Below are 23,463 nucleotides of genomic sequence, written 5' to 3' on the forward strand. Positions count from 1 at the left end.
AAAATTTTTTTTCAACCATTTTTATCTCTTTAGCTAGTACTAGCCTAAACCACTGTCTTTTCCTTTGTTTTATTTTTAGTCGCAAATTCAGAAGACTACAAAGGAGACTTAGCAATTGTGAGTTTTTTAAGAAGATATTTGATCATTTTCCTTTGATGTGGGGCTTATTTTATTTTTTATTTGTTTATTTTCTCACTTTATTTTTTTCCCAAGTTTTTATTTAAATTCAGGTTATTTAACATATAGTGTAGTATTGGTTTCAGGAGTAGAATTTAGTGATTCATCACTTGCATATAATACCCAGTGCTCATCTCATCAAGTGCCCTCCTTAATGCCCATCACCCATTTAGCCCAACCCCCCACCCACCTCCCCTCCCACAACCCTCAGTTTGTTCTCTGTAGTTAAGAGTCTCTTATAGTTTGCCTCTCTCTCTTTTTATTTTATTTTATTTTTCCTTCCCTTCCCTTATGTTCATCTGTTTTGTTTCTTAAATTGATGTGGGGTTATTTTAAATGCATCCATAAACAACTGCAAATGTAGCTAGTGGAAAACGTGATAAAACTAAGCAACAAGACAAAGATTCTGAGTTAGCCTTCCTGTGACACTGACAAATAGTTTTTAGTTTTTACAAGAAAATGGGTACTGTGTAACTGCTATAAAAATGATAAAGCACTGTTTTAACAGCAAACTCATAATAGTTTTTCATAAAGCAAAGACAGTGTTTTCTTTCAAATGTTCAATCTTTGCTTAATTTTTCAAGGCAATTCATGTAATTGATGTGGGGCTGAAATGTATTAGTAATCAGTTTTGTTCATTAAATTACTTCTGTAATTCAGTGTATTGACATTTTTCATCTTTAAGCTTATAGTTAGGCATGTATTGCAAGCCTACTGTGTATCCATTGCCTTTAGCGTTGGGGCATACAAAAACAAAATACCTTCATTCAAAGAGCTTGCAGTGTTGTAGCAAGAAAGAAAGTGAGCACATAGTCTTCTGGTAACACCCAAGATGAGGAGTTAGTAAATATTGATTAAGAAGTAAAATCATAATGAAAAATGTTAAGATTTCCTAAACCATTTTTTCCATGTTTGTAATCCACTATGTATTTCTCTATATCAGTTAACATTAAAATTCTCACAAGAGAGAAGAACCTATACTTTTCTTGGAAGATAGTAAAGAAGGGACAGAATGTATTCTCATAGCCAGCCTACTGAAAAGAAAAAAGAACACCAGGTGAGAAAAGCACTTGACAAGATTGCTAAAGGAAGAGAAGCAAGCCAACTAAATCCCTGCTGGAGGATGAAAGAAAGAGGTACTTGAAGAACCAGCCATGGGCAGAAAAACAGGTCCTTGGGTTCAGTCTCATGCAGACGCCTTCTGGGTTCTCTGATAACCTGGTTATCTGGTTTCTCAGCCAACAGAAGGTTAGAAAGCAGAGAGCCACACTGCAACAGTGGAGTGTAATGGTTGATAGCCTCCCAGAAAGGGGGAAGAACAAAGTGAGAAGTAGACTTAAAATCTCCAAAAATTAGCATTTCACGCCATTTACTGTAGGAAGAAAGTGCTCTTTAAGAATTTATGATCCTGGAGGTTATAGCTGTAGTCACTATGTTATAATGCAGTGATTGCTAGTCATAGTAATGACCCTGAGTCATCAGATTCTTTTCAGTCTGTTCTATCTAAGGACTTCCCCCCTCCCCATAGCAGTTGGACTTTTCTCATTCTATGTCTTAACTTTAGGGGGAAAATATCTTACTACCAATGTTTTTAAAATAAGAAAACTTGGCGGGGGGAGTTGCTATTAAATATTTTGTGGGTTTTGGGGCGCCTGAGTGGCACAGCGGTTAAGCGTCTGCCTTCAGCTCAGGGCGTGATCCCGGCGTTGTGGGATCGAGCCCCACGTCAGGCTCCTCTGCTATGAGCCTGCTTCTTCCTCTCCCACTCCCCCTGCCTGTGTTCCCTCTCTCGCTGGCTGTCTCTATCTCTGTTGAATAAATAAATAAAATCTTTAAAAAAAAAAAAATATTTTGTGGGTTTTGCCAGTGTGTCAAACCCATCTCTAGGGGATATTTGCAACTTCATTGTAACTGGAGGGCTTAATTGATATAGCTCTGCGCGTAACTAACATCTCTTATTGAAACTCATAAGAAACCTATATAGATTTTTATAAATTGGGCTAATAAGAAAACCGTCAATTTTCAAATGCTGTGACAGTCTTAGGTTTCTAATGTAGTTTAACCTACTGCAGATTACAAGGATATAACTTGACTAGAGGTTAATTCAGTCATTCAATAAATATTGAATGCCTGGCATTTGTAAGATATTAAGATACAGGTGGACTTAGCTTATTGGAATAAGGATTTATTTTGGTCTATATTCCACTAATTTTAGCAGCTCATAACACATAACAGAATTATTCCCAATTTATGGTAATACATCTGCATCATTTTTTTGATACTGTAGAACAGCCCTTTTAAAGCCTGGGTGGCTCAGGTCATGATCCCAGAGCCCGGGGATCAAATCCCTCATGCTGCTCCCTATCCCTCTGTCCCTCCCCCATGCTTCTGCGTATGCACTTGTGTGCGCTCGCTCTCTCTCTTTCAAATAAATAAAATCTTTTTTAAAAAAGACAAAATCAAACTCAGATTTGGAGTTCTTATGGCATATGATATACATAAAAACACAGATCATTCTGCTTCATTGTAAATACAGCCAACTTTGGGATCAGATGACTTATTTCTAAAAGCAAATTATAACCCACTTAAGAAAAAAAAATGGAGACTAAAAAAAATTTGGAAGCTTATTGTTTTTCTTTATTCATTAATCAATATGTGTTTTTACAAAGTGGAGTGAAGAGAGAATTTCTCAAACTACACACACTCACTGTCCTTCACACTCCTAGTCTCTTGCTAGTAGAGCTCAGAGGTTGGAGGTCCGAGCTTTGGAAAAACATAGTCTTGTGTTTGATTCTGGGGTCTCCCTAACTTGGGTAAGTTAATTAACCTCTAAGCTTCAGTTTTCTTATCTATAAAATGAATAATATTATTCACATCCTGGGGTTGTTGTGAGAATTAAAAAGGATCATGTGCATAAAGCATTTATTGCAATGCCTAACACATAGTAAGTGCTCTGTCCCCATTAGCTATTATTAGAAAAGACTGAATTTGGAACAGAATTGAGAATATATTTCTTTATCATGCATTTTTCATTTGAAACACAGAAGGCTCTTGTGTCTTTGTTATCAATTATTTAACATTATAAACTGATCTTAGAAAACTTCTATAATGCTAGTTTCACTTGTTCTACAGTAAAGTCATGAATTTAACAAAGAGGTTTTGGGTTGTTTTCATTGTCAGAAGAAAATAGTTTCTGCTCAGGAAAAGTTTCACAAGGCAGAGAGGTCTCCTATTCAATTGTTCGTGTCTAGAAACTGAAGTTTTCTCAGTGTATTCTGAGTTGATAGGTCTGGAGGAAAAGACACACTAAGCAAATTCACTAAAGAAGAATCAATATGCCAGGATGTCTGCTCTTAATATACAATAGAACAATCAAGTGAACTATGTTTTGGTTTCCATAGTTACTATATTTTTCCCCTTATAGAACAATCTTCAGGAGAAACCAAGTTAAAAGTTGTGTGTGTCGACAGGAGAAACCAAGTTAAAAGTTGTGTGTGTCGAGAGACTATGGACTCTGGGAAACAAACTGAGGGCTTCAGAGGGGAGGGGGCTGGGGGATTGGGATAGGCCGGTGATGGGTATTAAGGAGGGCACATATTGCATGGAGCAGTGGGTGTTATACGCAAGTAATGAATCATGGAACACTACATCAAAAACTAAGGATATACTGTATGGTGAGTAATATAACATAATAAAAAATTATTTAGAAAAAAGTTGTGTGTGTGTGTATATATACATGTGTATGCCGCACGCACATGCGTTTAGACATGGAGGACATCTGAAGCTTAAGGAAAAGTACCCTAAGGGAATGGGGAAGGGTGGGCTGAGTAGCAGTAAGTATTCCAAGAGGCTCATTAGCTCAGAGTAGAAGAGGGCTGAGGCTGGTGGACCAGGTAACCAGAGAGAAGAGCTTGAACTAAGGCCATAGCAAAGGCTTAGAGAATACATTGACAGGAATAGGTGACTACCTGGAAAGCAAGTATTGAGGAGAAGAAGGATGTCTCTTAGATTTTTGGCTCTGCTGATCAGGTGACTTGATAATATTAACTAATTAGTAAAGCAGGAAAAAACATTTCATGGGAGAAGGATATAATTTCAGTTTGGAAAGTGATGAATTTATGGTATTGATTACAAGCTGATATTGAGAGTTCCAGTTTAAAATCATATGCCAATTTGGGTTAAAGGTAGAGATTTGGGAAGTAATTTTAATATAATTGGAAATTAAGGCCTTTGAAGTAGATGAGATTCCTTAGGGAGAGAAAGGAGAAGACCTGTGATAAAATCCTGAAGAACTGAGGCTACTAACTATTAATAAGGCAGATGGAGAAAGAGGGTTCTTAAATGTTCTCAGCTGCCTACTTACTGTGCCCATCAAGCTCAGACTCTAATTGTCTCCTGAGTGGCAGATAATAGCCATAGCTCAAAAAATTGATCTGTTCTTACTTGGTTCCTGAATTTCATTGGCAAAACAGAATCACCTATTACATGTCAGTTCTCCCCTTTACCTTGAAGTCCTGGAGTTAATTGTGACAACTGGTTTGGAAAACAATGACTAATACCTCAATGTAATTTGAGCATTTTTTTGCTTAGTAGAATTACATTGTTCTAGAGGGCACCTGGGTGGTTCAGTCGGTTAAGCGTCTGCCTTCGGCTCAAGTCTTGATCTCAGGGTCCTGGGATCAAGTCCCACATTGGGCTCTCTGCTTCACCCTCTCACTCTCTCTCTCTCTGTGCGTTCTCTTTCAAATAAATAATAAAATATTTTTTTAAAAAAATCATTCTAGAAATATATATGTTTATAAATATGTTTATAATATTCTGTCCTGCACTCACTCCCATTTTAAGTTACACCCTGTTCCTGGTCATGTAAGATTGCACGTTCTGGTGCCACTGATTACTTTGTTGATCTGAAGAGCTGTAGTACTTACAGTTTTTCTTTTGGCATCTTTTGGAAACTTCTACTTTGTGCTTTTAAGTCTATAAGCTTAAAATAACTGAAGGATTTAGGATCATCTTAAGCCTCACAAAGCAAGTTTACATTTGATTGTTAAAGGGGGCAAAAAGAAAGGAAGACACAGGTTTTCTCCTTTTATTTAATTATTTCTGTTTTTAAAATTTGTATTTACCCTACTGCTGTGTTAAGTGGTGTTTCAAGGGATCTTAGCTATTTTCCTTGACGGTAAGCTCTGAAGAGCAGATTATACAGTAATACTCTTAAGTCGGCCAGCAATTACATCTGTTCAGTTTATTTCTTAATCTTCTGTGAACTCTTTGTAGGTTTTCAGGTGATAATGTCTTTTGATTTAATCTACTACCTAAATTTTGCCACTCAACACTGAAAGAAAATACGTCCTGATTTGTTGGGGAAGGATTTATTTGGTTCTAGGGGTACATATTCTTTTGTGGAATCTGTTGTATAAAATGTCTCTGCTCAAGATGTTTCCCCCCATTTTTGGTTAAGAGAACAGGAAATCCTAAACTCTGTAATGCCATTTACTCTGTATTACTCATATTTGAAGACCTATAATTGTTTTTTCCTTTTTTTAAATGAAAAGGCCATAAATTTCTGTTTTTTTAAAAAAAAGATTAAAAAATATAATAGCTATGGTCATTTTATTAATATCCCAGAATATAAATTCTTGACACCAACTGCACTTGTGAACAAATATTTTAATATGTCTATAACCCAAATGTCTGCTGAGTGTCCAGACAGACCCTGTAAAAGCTAAATGGTTGGTTTGAACCTTCAGTTTCATGTTATGAGGAAACCAAAACCCTCCCTAAGATTTCTGCAAATTCCTGGTGTTCTCGTGGCCTCTGAGCTACTGCCATCTAGATGGGGCTTCTTTCCCTTGCCTTCTCTCTCCCTCTCCAGAGAAAGAAAAAACAGTTATACAGTTATTTCCCTAGTCTTATGCAGAGCATCTTTGCCTTCCTTTTTTTTTTTTTTTAAAGATTTTATTCATTTATTTAACAGAGAGAGAGATAGCCAGTGAGAAAGGGAACACAAGCAGGAGGAGTGGGAGAGGAAGAAGCAGGCTCCCAGCAGAGCATGGAGCCCGATGTGGGGCTCAATCCCAGGACCCTGGGATCAGGCCCTGAGCTGAAGGCAGACGCTTAACAACTGAGCCACGCAGGCGCCCCTTAGCCTTCCTTTTGATGCTGCAAGGCCTCACCTTCTACAGTGGCTTTTCTGTGTATCTTCTTTTTTTCTTTTTTTTTTTTTTTAAAGATCTTATTTATTTGACAGAGAGAGACACAGCAAGAGGGAACACAAGCAGGGGGAGTGGGAGAGGGAGAAGCAGGCTTCCTGCCAAGCAGGGAGCCTGATGCGGGGCTTGATCCTAGAATGCTGGGATCAGGGCCCGAGCCAAAGGCAGATGCTTAACGACTAAGCTACCCAGGCACCTCTCTGTGTATTTTCCCAAACAAAAAGCATTCGTTTCCTAAGAGGAGCTCTGCTGTCATATGTTCAGATGGTGAAATGTGTACCTTATTAGGTATAATGTGATAATAATCTTTGAGTAAATCTTATTTTCTCCATTTATCAAGCTTTTAAATATTTAAATAACTCATACTAAACTCAGTCTCCACTCTTTAGAAATTCTGAGAAAACCCTATCTTGAAAAAGCTTTTGCAGTATTAAAATTGAATATACTATATAACATTGTATAGCTTTTTTGCCGGATCATACAGAGAAGCAAATGCTCTCTTAAAAGGATATAGGATTTGAGATAGAGTTTAAGTGTCAAGTTTTTTTCCTTGGAGAAATAAATCAACACTATTTGTGAATGTGAGACTGAAGTGTACCCTTTTGAGGTTTGTTTTTATTTAGTATCTTTGAGCTATTTTCTATCCCATTTTCTTTGACTAAACTACCATATGACATCACTAAATTATTTTTGACTGCCAGATAATAATTTGTTTTTCATATTTCTAAGCCAATCACAATTTTTTATAGAAATGATTTTGAAAAAAATGGGTGTTGGAAAAGTGCATTAAATTAGGAATGTGTAATTAGTAGGCAAGTCTATCTTAAGGATTTTATATATGTACTATTTCCTCTGATACCTACTGTCACACTGAAATGTCAAGTAAAAAATGGAATTCCTGTCTAGTATTAGTTTTGAAAAGATGATGTTGTTAATACTTATTCAGCTATTTATTGCATTTTCTGTAAAAGTTTGATGTTGCAGTGTTTTATTCTGTGGTGCAAAATACCATGATTTTAAGGTATAGACCAGAGGTCAACCAACTATAGCCTATGGACCAAATTCAGCCAGTTATGTGAGCTAAAAATGGTTTTTACATTGTTAAAGGGTTGAAAAAAACCAACAAAGATAATTGGTAATAGAAGCCTTACATGGCTGCAAAGCCTAAAATATTTACTACCTGGCTTTTCACAAAAAAGTTTGCTGACCCATGTTGTGGATTCTTGAGTTGACTTCAGCTCAAGTCATGATCTCAGGGTCCTGGGATCAAGCCCTGAGTCAGGCTCCATGCTCAATGGGGAGTCTGCTGGAGGATATTCTCTCCCCCCCCATCCTCTTCCCACAGCCACGCACATTCTCTCTCTCTAAAATAAATAAATAAATCCTTAATAAATAAATAAAGTGGATGAATAACCTGTTAATTGTTAGGAAGTCACTGATGGAAACTGTCGTGCTTATATAATTGTATGTTTTAAGTTCTGTGTAATTCACATTAAAATAATGGTATAGATTGATAATATGTTGACTTGGAAAGATTAATGAGTAGGTTGCTAAACAGCATGTTAACATTCTGTCTCCAAATGAAAGCTGGTAAAAGATGACAAGTAGCTTTCATTTGATTCTTCATATTTCTCTACTGCCTGGAATTTTTTTGAATTAATATATTAGTTTATAATGAGAAACAAAGGTGTATATGTGTATATTTTATGTGTTGTGCTTTTGTGTTTTAAAGAGAGAGAAACTGAATGAAAATTTCCAGGGTAGCATATGGCTGATTTTCATCAGATAAGAAAGAAGTTTAAGGAATGTAGCTTATTCACTACTTTTAAACTCGTCATCTTTGAACTTAAACGTTTTTCCCTTCAAAGTTTTACCAGTTAACCAAGTACCTGAAAATGCCAATATTGAGGCCGAATCTCTCTCTCTCTCTCTCTCTCTCTTTTTTTTTTTTTTACTATTTCCTTAGTTGAAATCTAATTACACTGCTTTAGATTAGGTAGGTAGTAATATATAAAGCAAATGTTTCCTGTTCAGGCACATGTTCAAACTTTAAGAATTAAAGAGGCACAATGATAATTATATGAGAAGCAGTCTGCCAAAAGAACAGTAGGGCTTCCATAGGTTTTTAAAAAAATTTCCCTTTTATCTCATACCTTGCTCCAAATTTCCCCCACTTTCCTACCCACAGGGCAAGCATTTTAATATGTTTATAAGTTTAATGCAGAAAAAAATTTTAATTTACTGTGTAAACGTCATTATGGTAGCTCTCTAATTTTGCTTCTTGCTTAATTCACTCAGCACTGTATTTCTAGGGTTGTGTTGTTCCATGTTTGTATCCACCACATTTTACCAATCTGCTCCCTAGGAAGTAGGCCCTCACCTTACTATCACTAACAACAATACAGGAGACAGTCTCCTACATGTCTCTTTATAGGCTGATAGGAGAATTTCTTTGAGATAGGTAATTACTGGGGGCAAAATTGCTGGATCTTAGGGTACATATATACTTAATTTGACTATAGTTTCTGTTGGTTCCTTTGAATGGCTATACTCCCATCATGCATTCTCACCATGGGCTTTTTTTTCGGGGAAATTTTTCTAAGAGTTTCCCTAACACTAGTAGTTAGTGACAAGAAAGAATTACCTTAGGTAAGAATAATTGTTAGAACTCCTGAATGACTGCTAGGTGGCAGTTCCAGGTGAAATATAGCCATGCTTTTTATAAGAGCATGTCCCTTTTGAGAGTAGAGCTGTTAACAATGTGGAAGGGTAGGAACTGATCTGAATCCTGAATCTTCTATGTCCAGATAACCAGGTATCATGAAATGGTATTGTTTGGGTTTTTTTTTTTAATTTATTTATTTATTTGAGAGAGAGGGAGGGGCCAGGGGCAGAGGGAGGTGGAGCGAGAGAACCTCAAGCAGACTCCCCACTAAGCACGGAGCCCAAATCAGGTCTCGATCTTAGGACCCTGAGACCATGACCTGAGCTGAAATCAAGTCAGACACAGTAACTGACAGAGCTGCCCAGGTGCCCTGGTATTGTTGTATTTTATAATTCTACTTCTTTATTTATTTAACTTTTAAATTATATTTAACACATAAATAATGTTTACTGTTCAAGTACTGTTATATATGCTTTATAAATATTAACACATTTAATCCACATAACTTAGAAGAAAGGTACTATGATTGTCCCTCTTTTATAAATGAGAAAACTGAGGCAAAGAGGGATTAAGTTATCCAAGTATAGATTTCTCAATTGTAATATTACTAATTAGGGAATATGGAGAACAAAATAAGAATCTGTAAAAAATAAATGGGTTATATAGTATGTGTTACTTCATAGTCCAATACAAATACAAAGGAGCTATTTAACGTTAGAATGCCAATATATGTAATTTGTCCTAAGGCCAAATAGGAAAGGGAAACACACCCACTAACATGTTTAATATTGTTAATATTGTACTTCTAAGATTTGAAAATAAAATCCAGTGATAATCATAACCTTTTACTAGATGCCGTAGTTGGTACTCCAGCACGTTGGCTGTGTGACTTTTCCAGACGGGTAAAATTTAATTATTTAGGCACCATAAAACCTTATCTTTTAATAAATTCTTTTAAATCCTGTTTTCATAACTTCTTAAAGAGTAGGTATGGAAGCATGATTTAACATTTTCCTTGTAATTGGGGTCACATTTTGATAACTGTCATTGTACTTTGGTGAGGATATAAATGTGAAATATGAAACAGAATGGCTTCTGATAATGACTAGACCTTGCTTTCTTGAAAAAACCCATAATATTTTTTTGCTTTTGGATTATTTGCCTAACATTATAAGAGTTAAGGTATGGAATGTGCAACCACAGTTGTATAATGTGGCTGCTCTTCTGTAAAATTGATCATGACTCACAAGTGGTTCCTTATCTAGAAAACCTTCTTCAGTGTTGCTGTGGTGGTTTTAGTTCTTAGTGATTTGAAGACCCTGATGAATCACAAATACTTATTAGCTGTCACACATTCTCTAGCTATTCACTATTTGTTGAGGAAGGTACAGAGAAACAGTATCCCTTTGCACTTCAGTAGTTTGGGCTAGATTACTTCAAAGAATATAAATTCATTATCTTTTGCAAACAAGACATTGGGCTGAAATTTTCTTTAGACCTTTAATATCTGGCTTGAAATGAAATGCCAAGCATTTCAAGACATCTAAAATTATATCTCTAAATGTATAGGACAAAAAGCCCTGTTCTTGCACAGTAGGTTTACTTTCTTATAAATCTTTTTAAATGCAAGCTCATCTGCTTAAAATGTATAATTTAGGAACTTTCTGGCTAGGGACAGAGTATGCCCCAGAGCACATTCAGCTCTGCTGGTCACCATCAGGTGGTCATTTTCAGTTCAGCCATTATTGTTATCAGTAGCATGTTTGTTTTATATGTATATAGTTTTGAGGTATTTTATAAATATTACAAACCCCATTTTGTCCCTAAAAGCAGTGCTAGTGATAGACTGATGGACACATAAGTAGAAATGGTATAAAAAACTGAAAGTGAGAAAATTACACATGTTAAATATATGATTAGACAATAAGAATGATCATGAAGGACAATTCTATGAAAAACGATGTACCTGTGCAATTGACAGCCAAAGGTGAAGAAGTGTGAATGTTTGAAATGGTTTTTGGCAGAGGATCATTGTTAAAGTGGGATGCCTGTTTAGTCAAAGATTCAGTTAAAGTTAGGAGTTCAAGAATTTAAGGACTAAGCGTGTCGAATGCAAGTGCTGTTGTGGAAACTTATCAAAAACCACAGATGGCACCATGGGTTCACCGTTTTTCCTAATCTGCAGGTGAAGCCCTGGTGTGGATTCCTTAGCTGCCAGAGGTTCACTCCCTTCTCCTGTTGGTAGAGATTGTGGCAAGGAGGGGTTGCCTTCCTCAGCAAATGTTCATTGTAAACAAAACAGGGCAGTTTTTAAAAATGCTCAAAATATATAGTTAGGAGGCAATGCGGAGCCCATAAGCTTAAATCTCACTCATGGTTTTGAACTTTTAAACTAATGGATTTAACAGCCTTTTGGAATCCAACCTGTTTGTAAGTAGAGTTGCCTCCATATATTTCATATTCTGAAAACCCTGCTGATCTTTTTTTTTAAGGTGTATGTATGTATTTAAGAGAGAGAGCGAGCAGGGAGGAGGGACAGAGGGAGAGAGACTCTCAAGCAGACGCCGCACTGATCACGGAGGCCGGTGCAGGGCTGATGCCAAGGAATGCATGCCCCTGAGATCATGACCTGAGTGGAAACCAAAAGTTGGACGCTTAACTGACTGTGCCACTCAGGCGCCCCAACAAACCCTACTGATCTTTAAATCTAAAAAGATCACTTTAAAAAAAGGGACAAAGTATTTGCTGGGCACAATTCCTATTTCCTAAGGGTGAACTTTACAGCTGCTGATAGAACAGCTGTGCTGAATATAGCCAGTGTAATGTAGTAGGGCACATGAGTGCAGCCAGACTTGATGTTGGTGTGTGGTCTCTGCCTTTGTGAGCTCTGCTGCTCACTCCTCAGGTTGGGTTTTGGTGGTGACACTACCCCCCCCCCCGCTTTTTTTTTTTCCCAACTCTTTTTTTTTTGTTGTTAAGATTTTATTTAGGAATGCCTGGGTGGCTCAGTTGGTTAAGCGGCTGCCTTCAGCTCGAGTCATGATCCCAGGGTCCTGGAATCAAGTCCTGCATTGAGCTCCTTGCTCATCGGGGACCCTGCTTTTCCTTCTGCCTGCCGCTCCCCCTGCTTGTGCTCACTCACTCTCTCTCTGACAAATAAATAAAATCTTTAAAAAAAAAAAAAAAACCTCTGTTTATTTTAATTCTAGGCTCGTGCTTCTGTTAAGATGAAGTTTCTCTGAATTGTTTTAGCCTTTTCTGTAAGGCTGTTTGGGCCATAGTATGCTGTTTTAAGGAAGTAGTAAGATTTTTTTTTAAGGCACAGGGCCTATATTTTGGCACACACTGTTGACCATTTTGTTTCCATGGCTAGGCTAAACTAAGTCATTAGCCACATTTTCTTCAGCAATATTTCTATCAATGACATGTTTTGGTCTTTTTAAGTCTTATTCTTCTTTAAATAAGTCACTTGGCTGTTTACTCTATTTTCTCCTACATGTGCATGAATTGTAAAGGCTGGCTTCTTGTTAAATAATGCATGCTTGGTTGACTGAAGAAAAGCAGTGAAGTTGTTCCTGAAAAGAGTGAATTAAGTTCCAGCATAGAAAATAGTTGGTGCTCAAGGAAGTACTAAGAATATGTTGTACAAACTAGGAAGGGCACTGAAAATGTGTTGTTTGTGCTTGCCAGAGTTTGTCAGCAGTTTCTTCTACATTTAGGATTCTGGCTCTGCAAGCTTTCTGTTTTATTCATGCATCAAGAGGTAGAAAGAAAAATGATTAATGGCACTAAGCTAACATCACTTGTTACAGGGCAGGAAGTAAATGGGATTTCTTATGTTAAGAGAAGATGCCATTAAGTGGTAAAGAGTCGGGTTTACATTGTTCCCAACTTTGTATAAGACACAATAACAGTAACGATAATAAAACAGTACTATTTGGTGTTGATAGAAATAATAACTAATATTTGCATAGCATTTACTGTAATGTAAGGCATTGTTCTAAGAGCTTTACATGTATTAACTGATGTAATTCCCTCAGAGACCCTCTGAGGTAGTAGGTGTTCCTATTAGCCTCTCATAACTCACTTAATCCCCATAGCAACCAAATAAGTAGACCTCGTTATTAGGCCCGTTTTACAGATGAAAAAAACGAGATTAAGTAATTTGTCCAGTTCTACAACCAGCAAGTGGTGGAACTGGGACTCAAATATAGGCAGTCTAGCTCCAGTATCCGTGTTCTTAACCACTGTAGTAGGCTGACTAATGGCTGCCCAAGGCACCCAGATCCTAATCCCCCGGGACCTATGAATATTACTTTATATGGCATAAGGGATTTTGCAGAAGGGACTAAATTAAGGATTTTGAGATGGGGAGATTATTCTGGATTAGATAGTTGGGCCTTAAATGTAATCATAGATGTCCTTATATGAGGGAGGTAGAGAGTGATTTGGCAGAAGGTGGTTACATAGCAATGGAAGCAGAGAGATTTGAAAATGCTGTGCTACTGTCTTTGAAGGTGAAGGAAGGGGCCCTGGGCCAAGGAATGCAGCCTTAGAAGCTAGAAGAGACAAGGAAATGGATTCTTCCCTAGAGCCTTCAGAGGAAGTACAGTCCTGCCAATACCTTAGTTTTGGTCCATTGAAATCACTTCATCCTTTGATGTCCAGAACTGTAAGATAATGAATTGGTGTTGGTTTAAACCACTAAATTTGTGGTAATTTGTTGCAGCAGCAATAGGAAACTAATATAGCTACCATGCTATGAATAAAGGTACTAGTTATAGTTAAAGCTTTTATTATAACAGCCCTTCCCCAGAATCCTTGAAGGAATAATTATTATAATTGTTAAGAGATATATATGTTATAATCAGTAATAATCTCCCTCAATAGTCTTGCTTTATAAGGCACTTGTCACTTTATTTTATAGTCTTTTTCTATATCAAGACTATTCAATCTTTAGACTACATCTATTACATAAACAGGGTAGCTATTCTGAGCTTAGAGTTGGCTGTTGAGCCAGAAATTTAAGAATTAGGCAGAAGACATCATCTTTCTTCAGGCCCAAACAAAAAGGGGAAGCTGAAGGGAATGATCATGTTAGTGTCTACTGTATCTGAAGTACCAGACTAGGAATTTCTATTTTTTATCTAGTTCTCATATCTGACCCTCCCTATAAAGAGTAGTCAATTGTCACTCCCACCTTTACAATGAAGAACTGTTAAATAGTGTCTTCAGAGTCCGAAAACCAGTAAACAGGATGAAAATTCAGGCTTGCCTAATGCCAAGGTGCATACATTGTTTTATACTCAGCATTGGTACTCCACACTAATCCTACTGAGAAGCTGATTTAGACCAGGGCATATCCAAAGGGTTTACTTAGTTCTTAAGAGTCACTGGGAAGAACATATCATTTGCAGATCACCCCTGACCTGGGGCACACTCTTCATGTTAGGCACGTTCCTGGATTACCCTGGAGGTCTGGATTCTTCCTTCATGACTCTGAAGATGGACTTAGTTATATATTCAACTTGGTTTCCTTTATTCTTGTATTTAGAGTTAACACTAAACAACACTACCTCCAAAATGAATTAAAAAGTGAGCCTCTAGAGTCCATAGAGTAAAGATCTGTAGTCCATAGTTTTTTTTTCCTGTTTCTGTGTGATACATATATTTTTTAAAAAGAAAAAATATGAATGCTAATATAAATATTAAAGATTAAACCAGCTAGTGGGTAAGTGAATGGCAGGCAGAATGCCCCAAGGTTATCATTAGATTTTCACAGTGGTCTCTGATTAAAATATGGTTAAGAGTCATAGTTCTGTTTAAAAACCAATTTGGTTCATTCCCCCTTCTGTTTACCCCCCCTTCATTCTTCCCTTTCTTCTCCTACCGATCTTCCTATTTCTTATGTTCCATAAATGAGTGAAACCATATAATAATTGTCTTTCTCTGCTAGACTTATTTCACTTAGCATAATCTCCTCCAGTCCCGTCCATGTTGCTGCAAATGTTGGGTAATCATTCTTTCTGATGGCTGAGTAATATTTCCTTCTATATATGGACCACATCTTCTTAATCCAGTCATCTGTTGAAGGGCATCTCGGCTCCTTCCACAATTTAGCTATTGTGTAGCTATTTAGCCTCCCATGAGAGACTGTGGGACTCTGGGAAACAAACTGAGGGCTTCAGAGGGGAGGGGGAGTGGGGGATTGGGATGATGGGTATTAAGGAGGGCACATATTTCATGGTGCACTGGGTGTTATACGCAAATAATGAATCATGGAACATTACATCAAAAACTAGGGATATACTGTGTGGTGACGAACAAAACATAATAAAAAATTATTATAAAAAATATATCAAAAACACACACCAATTTGGACCAGTATGAGAAGCACTTGCTTCTGTTCTCTCTCTTTTCATCCCCTTCCTCCTCCTTCTCTTCTTTCTTCCTTATCTTCCTCTCTCTACTTCTTTCTTCACAAGCAAATTTGTAACTTATACTTTTTAAAAAATGCTTTCTTAGAAATTGAAATAACTTTAAATACACTTGTAGGTATAGAAAGTAGAAGTCTGGGGGCGCCTGGGTAGCTCAGTCGTTAAGCCTCTGCCTTCGGCTCAGGGCGTGATCCCGGCGTTCCAGGATCGAGTCCCACATCGGGCTCCTCCGCTGGGAGCCTGCTTCTTCCTCTCCCACTTCCCCTGCTTGTGTTCCCTCTCTCTCTGGCTGTCTGTCACATAAATAAATAAAATCTTAAAAAAAAAAAAAAAAAAGAAAGTAGAAGTCTGTTCTTTACTGAAATTCTTCTAGAGGTAGTGATCTAAGGAGGAATTCCCTGTTTAAGTTGATCTAGGAAATCATTGACTTAGACAGATGGTTATTTGATGCTTGAATTATTTTACTACTAGATCGGTTGGCAAACATTTTCTGTAAAGGGTCAGATAGTAAATATGTTAGGCTTTGCCTGACTGTAAGTTCTCTATTACAATTACTAAGTAAGCTCAGCCATTGTAGCATGAAAACAACCAGGTTGACAGTATATCAACAAATAAGGCTGGCTGTGTTCCAGTAAAGCTTCATTTATGACACTGAAATTTGAATTTCATATAATTGTCACATATTATGAAACATTTTAACTTAGATTTTTTTTCAACTATTTAAAAACATAAAAACTATTCTTAGCTCACAGGTTATACAGAAACAGGTGGCAGGCCAAATTCAGCTTTCAGGCAGTTTGCTGACCCTGCACTAGGCCTATTATACACTAGCATGTTTATTCTTATATTTATATCACCATTCTATTTTTAAAAATATACTGCTGGCTTTATAATCTATAAATCCAGGTCTCTGGAATATTATAATTTAAAAGACCTTGGTAAGATCATATGTGACATAAAGACTTATGTAGTAGATGGTTTTGGTTGCCTACTCAAGCATCATCATCCTCTCCCTCACTTCTTTGATGGCAGAACTGCTAGTTGAGATTTTGTTCAAATACCTGGTGGTCATATACTTCAGGGAGGTTGTTTTCTTTCTCCTCCCAATTTCTGGGTGTAGGGTAGGGGTGGGCAGATAAATCTTTATTGGTTTGATCCAATTTTAGTTCCATTCCCCTTGCAAGTAATTGATTTAAGAATGACAATATGGACAATAAGGTACATGGGGAAGAATTCAGTTACATACAGTAGACTGATCCTGGATATGAAAATGAATTTTTGACAACTGGAATTAAAGTACCTAAAAAAATACTTTTGAGTATTACTTCATTTTGCACTGGCTAGTACAAATTGCTATATTGACAGACATATTTCAAGAAAACAGTTACAGATAAAATAGGATTTTTTTAAAGTTTTTATTTATATTCTAGTTAGTTAACAAACAGTGTTATGTTAGTTTCTGGTGTACAATATAGTGATTCAGCACTTCCATACAAGACCCAGTGTTCCTTACTAATACATTCCTTAATCCCAGTCACCTATTTCACACCCCCCTCCTACCCCACTCCCCTCTGATAACCATCAGTTTGTTCTCTGTAGTTAAGAGTCTGTTTCTTGGTTTGCCTCTCTCTCTCTCTTTTCCCCATTGTTCATTTGTTTTGTTTCTTAAATTCCATATATAACTGGAATCATATGGTATTTGTCTTTCTCTGACTGATGTGTTTTGCATAATGCTCTAGATCCATCCATATCATTGCAAATGGCAAGATTTCAGTCTTTTATGGCTGAGTAATATTCCAGTGTGTGTGTGTGTGTGTGTGTGTGTGTGTGTACACCAGATCAGTCAGTCGATGGACACTTAGGCTGTTTCCATTATTTGCCTATTGTAGATAATGCTGCTATAAACATCGGGGTGCATGTATCCCTTTGAATTAGTATTTTTGTATTCTTTGGGTAAATACCTAGTAATGCGATTGCTGGATCGTAGGGTAGTTCTATTTTTAACTTTTCAAGGAACCTCCATACTGTTTTCCACAGTGACCACACCAGTTTTGTATTCCCACCAACAGTACAAGAAGGTTCCTTTCTCTCCATATCCTTGCTAATACCTGTTGTTTCTTGTGTTGCTGATTTTAGCCATTTTGATAGTTGTGAGGTGATATCTCATTGTAATTTTGGTTTGCATTTACCTGATGATGAGTGATGTTGAGCATCTTTTCATGTGTCTGTTGGCCATCTGTATGTCTTCTTCGGAGAAATGTCTGTTTATGTCTTCTGCCCACTTTTTAATTGGATTATTTGGTTTTTTGGGTGTTGAGTTTTATAGGTTCTTTATATATTTTGGATACTAACCCTTTATCAGATATGTCATTTGCAACTATCTTTTCCTATTCCTTAAGTTGCCTTTTAGTATAGAATTTAAGAATTTTTATTTATTAAAATTTTCTGAATTCAAATATAGAAAAATTAAATTGTTGTTATATCAACATAAAATTATAAACTCCTTTTTTGGGAAGAATTGTTTATTCCATTATGTCTTTTTTTCCTTACAAAATGTATTTTTCAAAAAAAAGGCAACCCTATGCCAATAACCACAGAAGTTTTAGAAATTTTACTGGTCCATGTAAACCTGAAAGTTGGTATTGAAAATCCTGGTCTGTACTCAGTAAACTCCATTCTTACCATCTCACTTCCTTACTCCTTGCAGCCTAGCTTGGGGCCTAATTGGCTGAATTGGTTTCTAGGTTAATATTGATTTTATGATCCTAGTACCCCCTTTTTTAAACCAAATCTCTCCTTTGCCTTTCCTGTAGTGTTTAATTCTGTTGCCCATTTCATCTCTGAAACCCTCTTTCCTAGTATTTACTGAGAGTGCTTTTCTGTTCTACCTCAGTGACCATTTTTCAGTCTCTTTTAATGTCTTTATTTTGTTGCTTTCCATATCTTGGGGGTTACTCTTGTAAAACACTGAATGTTTACAATGCCTATAAATAGTATGCATGAGAATGAATTAGCCACAAATAGAAGCTGCAAGTTGCCAAGTAGGGACTATTTGGTAGAGACTGTCTTTTGATATAAAGCCAGGCTTATAATTAGTATTGAACAGTTTTCCTAACTGTTAATAATTTTTTCAAGTACACACACATATTTAATGCATTACATTTATTTGTATACCATTATTAAACCATTTCTTTATGGATATTTTCATTCCAGTCATGTGTTTATGCTTTAAAAAAATACCATATAGGCATTCTTGTGCCTGTATTTTGTCATACTTTGTGAGTATATCCATATTATAAATTCCTAGTGGTAGAATTGTTGAGTTATGGTGTATGTGCACTTAAAAGTTTGGTAGACATTGCCAAATAGCCTTTCAAAAAGCCTGTACCAGTTTGCACTTTTATCAACCGTATGAGTGCTGCTTCTTCAACAATAAGTATAATAAAACTTAATGTTTGCTGATCAAATAGGTGAAAAATAGTTTCTTTACATTTTTATTTAGTTAAGTGAGGTGAGCATCTTTTATGTCAGTGATTTTCAGTTGGGAGTGATTTTGCCTACCAGGGGACATTTGGCAATGTCTGGAGACATTTTTGGTTTTACAACTGGGAGAGGGTGTAGGGAGAGAATTCTACTGGCATACTGCTAAACATCCTGCAATGTACGTGACCAAGCATTCATTATCCCCAAATATCCGTAGTGCCAGAGTTGAGAAACTCTATGTTACTCCATATCATCTCCTTTGTTGGTTTATTATCTGTAATTCTTGAGTTATTTTATTGGGTACTTTAGGGTTTATAGTATACATCTTTAAGTTATAACAGTTTACCTTAAAGAATATTTTACTATTTCATGTATAATATAAAAGCCTTATAACAGTATGTTTCCATTTTTCTCTTCCTGGCCTTTGTGCTATTATTGTTATACATTTTACTTCTGTACATGTTATAGACCCCATAATGTAGTATTATTATTATTATTTTACTTTAAACAGTTGATTTTCTTTAAATTTTTTAAACAACATTATTATAATTTATTATTAGATTTCACGTATTTTAGGTGAACAATTTGATGTTTTGACATGTGTATATAGTTGTGAAGCCACCACTGCACACCACAGTAATACATATTCATCATCCCCAAAACTTTTCTCCTGCCCCTTGGTAATCCCATCCCCAGGCCCAGGAAGCCACCGCTGTGCTTTCTGTTAGTGTAGATAGGTGTACATTTTTAGAATTTTATGTAAATGGAATCATACACTATGTATTTTATCCTTGTCTGACTTCTTTCATCCAACATAATTATTTTGAGATTTAACCATGTTGTATGTATCACTAGGAAGACATTCTTAATGACAAAGATTTCAGGTAATTGGACCGCTGTTATTAAAGAGCATGCTGAATTCTAAAGTCACTTGATGTGTTCTTTGTTTTAGGTCATGACTCTCCAGGGTATGATAATCACATGAGAGCACTCATTGCTGCAGATGTCATTTGACTCATCAGAAAAAAGCTGTTGAAAATATCTGTACGACCAGATCCATTTTGTTATTGAATGGCTTAATGGATTTCCTTTACTCTGATTCATACCAAAGCTGTCCTTGTCAACCAAAGCAAGAAAGGATCCTGCATGAGTCAATCACAGAATGCCATTTTTACATCACCAACAGGTGAAGAAAACCTCATGAATATCAGTCACAGAGACTCAGAGAGTATTACTGGTGAGTCCAGTTTAATAAATATTGAAGTGCTATTCCTAGCATGTAAGATCTGCCATGATGAAACTTGGGCCTCGCCTTCCATCCTGATCTCCTTAGAGACCAACTGAATTAATCTTTCCTTCTCCTGGTCTCCTTCTGAATTATCAAAATCTGCCTTGTGTGTTGTCTGTGTCAAATTCTTCTGTACCATGTGAGCCCTGGTCAGCAGGACCTGCATCATACTTATCATCCCTTCTTGTCTTTCTATTTATATCTTCGGCAAGGACAGAGTTGCTTTTTTATATACCCTGCAGACACCTGACAACAGTTTATGACACTTAAGAAGCTCTCAGGACATATCGGTTATTCAAACACAGGTATAGGCCCATAAGCCCTTATCTGTAAGACCAAATCAAAAAAACTCTGAACACCCAAAGTTTTTTCTAAACTTTGGTTCTAAAATTCATTGGTACACAAAACCTGACCTGTGTAGCTATTTCTAGAGTTATTTCACTTAGTGTGAATATTTGTTTGCTGACAGTGTATTACTGTTTTTAAATATGGGGTGCTGCTACAAAACCAGTTGGAGTTGTTATATATCATATAGCATTACTTTTCTAAAACTCCAAAAAATTCTGAAATCCATCCAAACCCAAAGTTTTTTCCATTTTTTATTCAACTTTATTGTAATCTCTTTATTAAGATACAATAAATGTGCCCATTTTAGGTGCACAGTTTGGTTTTGACAAATATATATACTCATGTAACCACTAGTTACATGATCTTAATGATGCCTTTTGAAGAGCAAAAGTTTTAAATTTTGTTGGAGTCTAGTTTTCAATTTTTGCTTTTATAATAGTTTAATTTTTTGTGTGTTGTTTCTGAAAAATCTAAAAATCTTCATATACTTCAAGATCACAAGGATATTCTCCTTTGTTCTCTTTTATTTATTTTTTTTTTAATAAAGATTTTTTTATTTACTTGAGAGAGAGAGAGGCACAGAGGGAGAGGGAGAAGCAGATGACTCCCCGCTGAGCAGGGAGCCTGATGCGGGGCTTGATCCCTGGACCCTGAGATCATGACCTGAGCTGAAGGCAGACACTCAACCGACTGAGCCACCCAGGCACCCTCCTTTGTTTTCTTTTAAAAGTTTTATGGTTTTTGCTTTTACATTTAGCTGAGTGGTCCATTTTATAGTTAATTTTGCGTATGGAATGAGGTTAGGGTCCAGATTTTTTTTCCTCAGTTGAATGTTTAGTTGTTTCTGCACCAATTATTGAAAACACTGTCTTTCACCCTATTAAATTACCTGGGTAATGTCACTGAAAAATCACTTGCGTATATGTGTGTGGTTCTATTTCTGGATGCTTCACTGTGTTCCTTTAATCCCTAAATCTGTCTTTACATAAATACCACATTGTCTTGATTTCTGTAACTCTATAGTAAATCTTAAAATCAGGTAGTATAAACTCTCTTTGCTCTTTTTTTTTCCAAAAATTATTTTGGCCATTCTAAATCTTTCACATCTTTACATAAATTTTAGAATCAGCTTGTCAATTTCTACCAAAAAAGAGTGCTGGAATTTCGAATGGTATTACATAGACTTCAGAGAATTGACATCTTAAGACAGTTTAGTCTTCCAATCCATGAACATGTTTTATTTCTCCATTGATTTAGGTCTTCTTTAATTTCTTTTAACAGTATTTTGTAGTTTTTATTATACAGGTCTTACACATATTTTATTTAATTTAATCTTAAAAATTATATTTATTTCTGCTTCTGTAAATGGCCTTTTTTATTTAATTTCATTCTCCAGGTGTTCACTGTTGATATATAGAAATGAAATTAATTATATATTGACCTTGTATTCTGCAACTTCGCTTTACTTAGTTTTATTTTTTTTAAAAAATTATTCTTATTTTTATTTTGTTTTGAGAGAGAGAAAGAACATGCCAGCAGGGAGTGGAGGCCAGGGGAGCAGCAGAGGGAGAGAGAGAGAGAGAGAGAGAATCTTAAGAAGGCTCCATGTTTAGCACAGAGCCCAATGTGGGGCACCATCTCATAACCCTGAGATCATGACCTGAGCCGAAATCAAGAGTCAAATTCCTAACTGACTGAGCCACCTGGGCAGCCCAGCTTAGTTTTATTAACTTTCTTATAGATTCCTTAGAATTCCCTATGTAAACCATAATGTTGTCTACAAATGGAGACAGTTTTACATGTTCCTTTTCATTCTGGATGTGTTTTGTTTCTTTTCCTTGCCTTCTTGAATAGTACAGGATCTCAGTATATTTTTTAATAAAAGTAATGAGACTTGCCATATTTCCAATATTAGAGAAAAGTTACAGTTTTGCCATTCATTTTCTTCAAAATGGCCTTTTTGAAATTGGAGTTGGATAAGAGGTTTTTGTCATGAATGGGTGTTGAATTTTGTCAAATGCCTGTTCTCCATTACTTAGATGGTTTTTCTTTCTTAGTCTGTTAAGTGGTGAATTCTGTTGATTTTTAATTTTTTCTATTTTTGAATTTTTAAACCTAACTTTGTGGGGAAAACCCACACTTGGCCATGATGTAGTATCTTTCTGATAAATCGTGGATTTGATTTATTAATGTTTTGTGTGTATGTGTGTGTGCCCCATTTTTGAAAACTATTGGTTTGTACTTTTTTTTTTTTTTTTTTTTTTTTTTTTTTTTTTTTTTTTTTTTTGCGTTGTCTTTGTTTGATTTTGGTATTGCAGTAGTGCTGGCCTCATAAAATGAGTTGTAAAATAGTCCTGCCTCTATTTTTTTAAAAGAGTTTGTGTAGAATTAGTATGATAGCATTTTTCATCCTTTTACTTTTAACTTACCTGAATATTTAAAGGACTTCTCCTATAGAGAGCTTATGGTTAGATTGTTGTTGTTTTTTTAACTCAGTCTGACAATCTCTACTTTATAATTGGATGTTTAGACATTTACATTTAATATAATTATCAGTTTGGTTGAGTCAGTAGACTGTGTACATTATTTGTTTTCTCTTTGTTCCACTTAATGGTTCTTTGTTTTTTCCCCCACTCCTTCCCTCTTTTGAACTGAGTTTTGGAGTTTTATTTTGTTTTGTTTTGTTTAAGATTCCATTTTAATTCCACTATTGACTTAGTAGGTATACATCTCATTTTTCTAAGTGGTTGCTCTGTGTTTGCAATATTCCTTTTTAGCTTAGCTCAGTACATCCTCAAATAACATTATACTATTTCATAAAGTGACATCCTTACAACAGTATTCTTCTCTTTC

At 36.0% G+C, this 23,463-nt stretch overlaps 1 protein-coding gene across 5 annotated transcripts in view; it reads left to right on the forward strand.

The window, feature by feature from the left end:
* TRAK2 (trafficking kinesin protein 2) overlaps window positions 1–23,463 on the forward strand; it is a 67,183-nt gene that overhangs the window by 8,896 nt on the left and 34,824 nt on the right. For 2 of the 5 annotated variants that reach the window (XM_040641920.1, XM_008687358.2), the window contains exon 2: window positions 19,927–20,211. Coding sequence is in view for 4 of the 5 variants with exons in the window: in XM_008687358.2 (XP_008685580.1) it covers window positions 20,121–20,211 (91 nt within the window). In the remaining variant the exon portion in view is untranslated. Of the gene's footprint in view, window positions 1–79; window positions 118–1,120; window positions 1,314–10,999; window positions 11,485–19,926; window positions 20,212–23,463 lie in introns of those variants that run through there. The other 3 variants (XM_008687361.2, XM_008687359.2, XM_040641916.1) reach the window with 3 other exon arrangements.

The sequence above is a fragment of the Ursus maritimus genome, unplaced genomic scaffold (assembly GCF_017311325.1).
Source record: "Ursus maritimus isolate PB19 unplaced genomic scaffold, ASM1731132v1 scaffold_1, whole genome shotgun sequence".
NCBI lineage: Eukaryota > Metazoa > Chordata > Mammalia > Carnivora > Ursidae > Ursus > Ursus maritimus.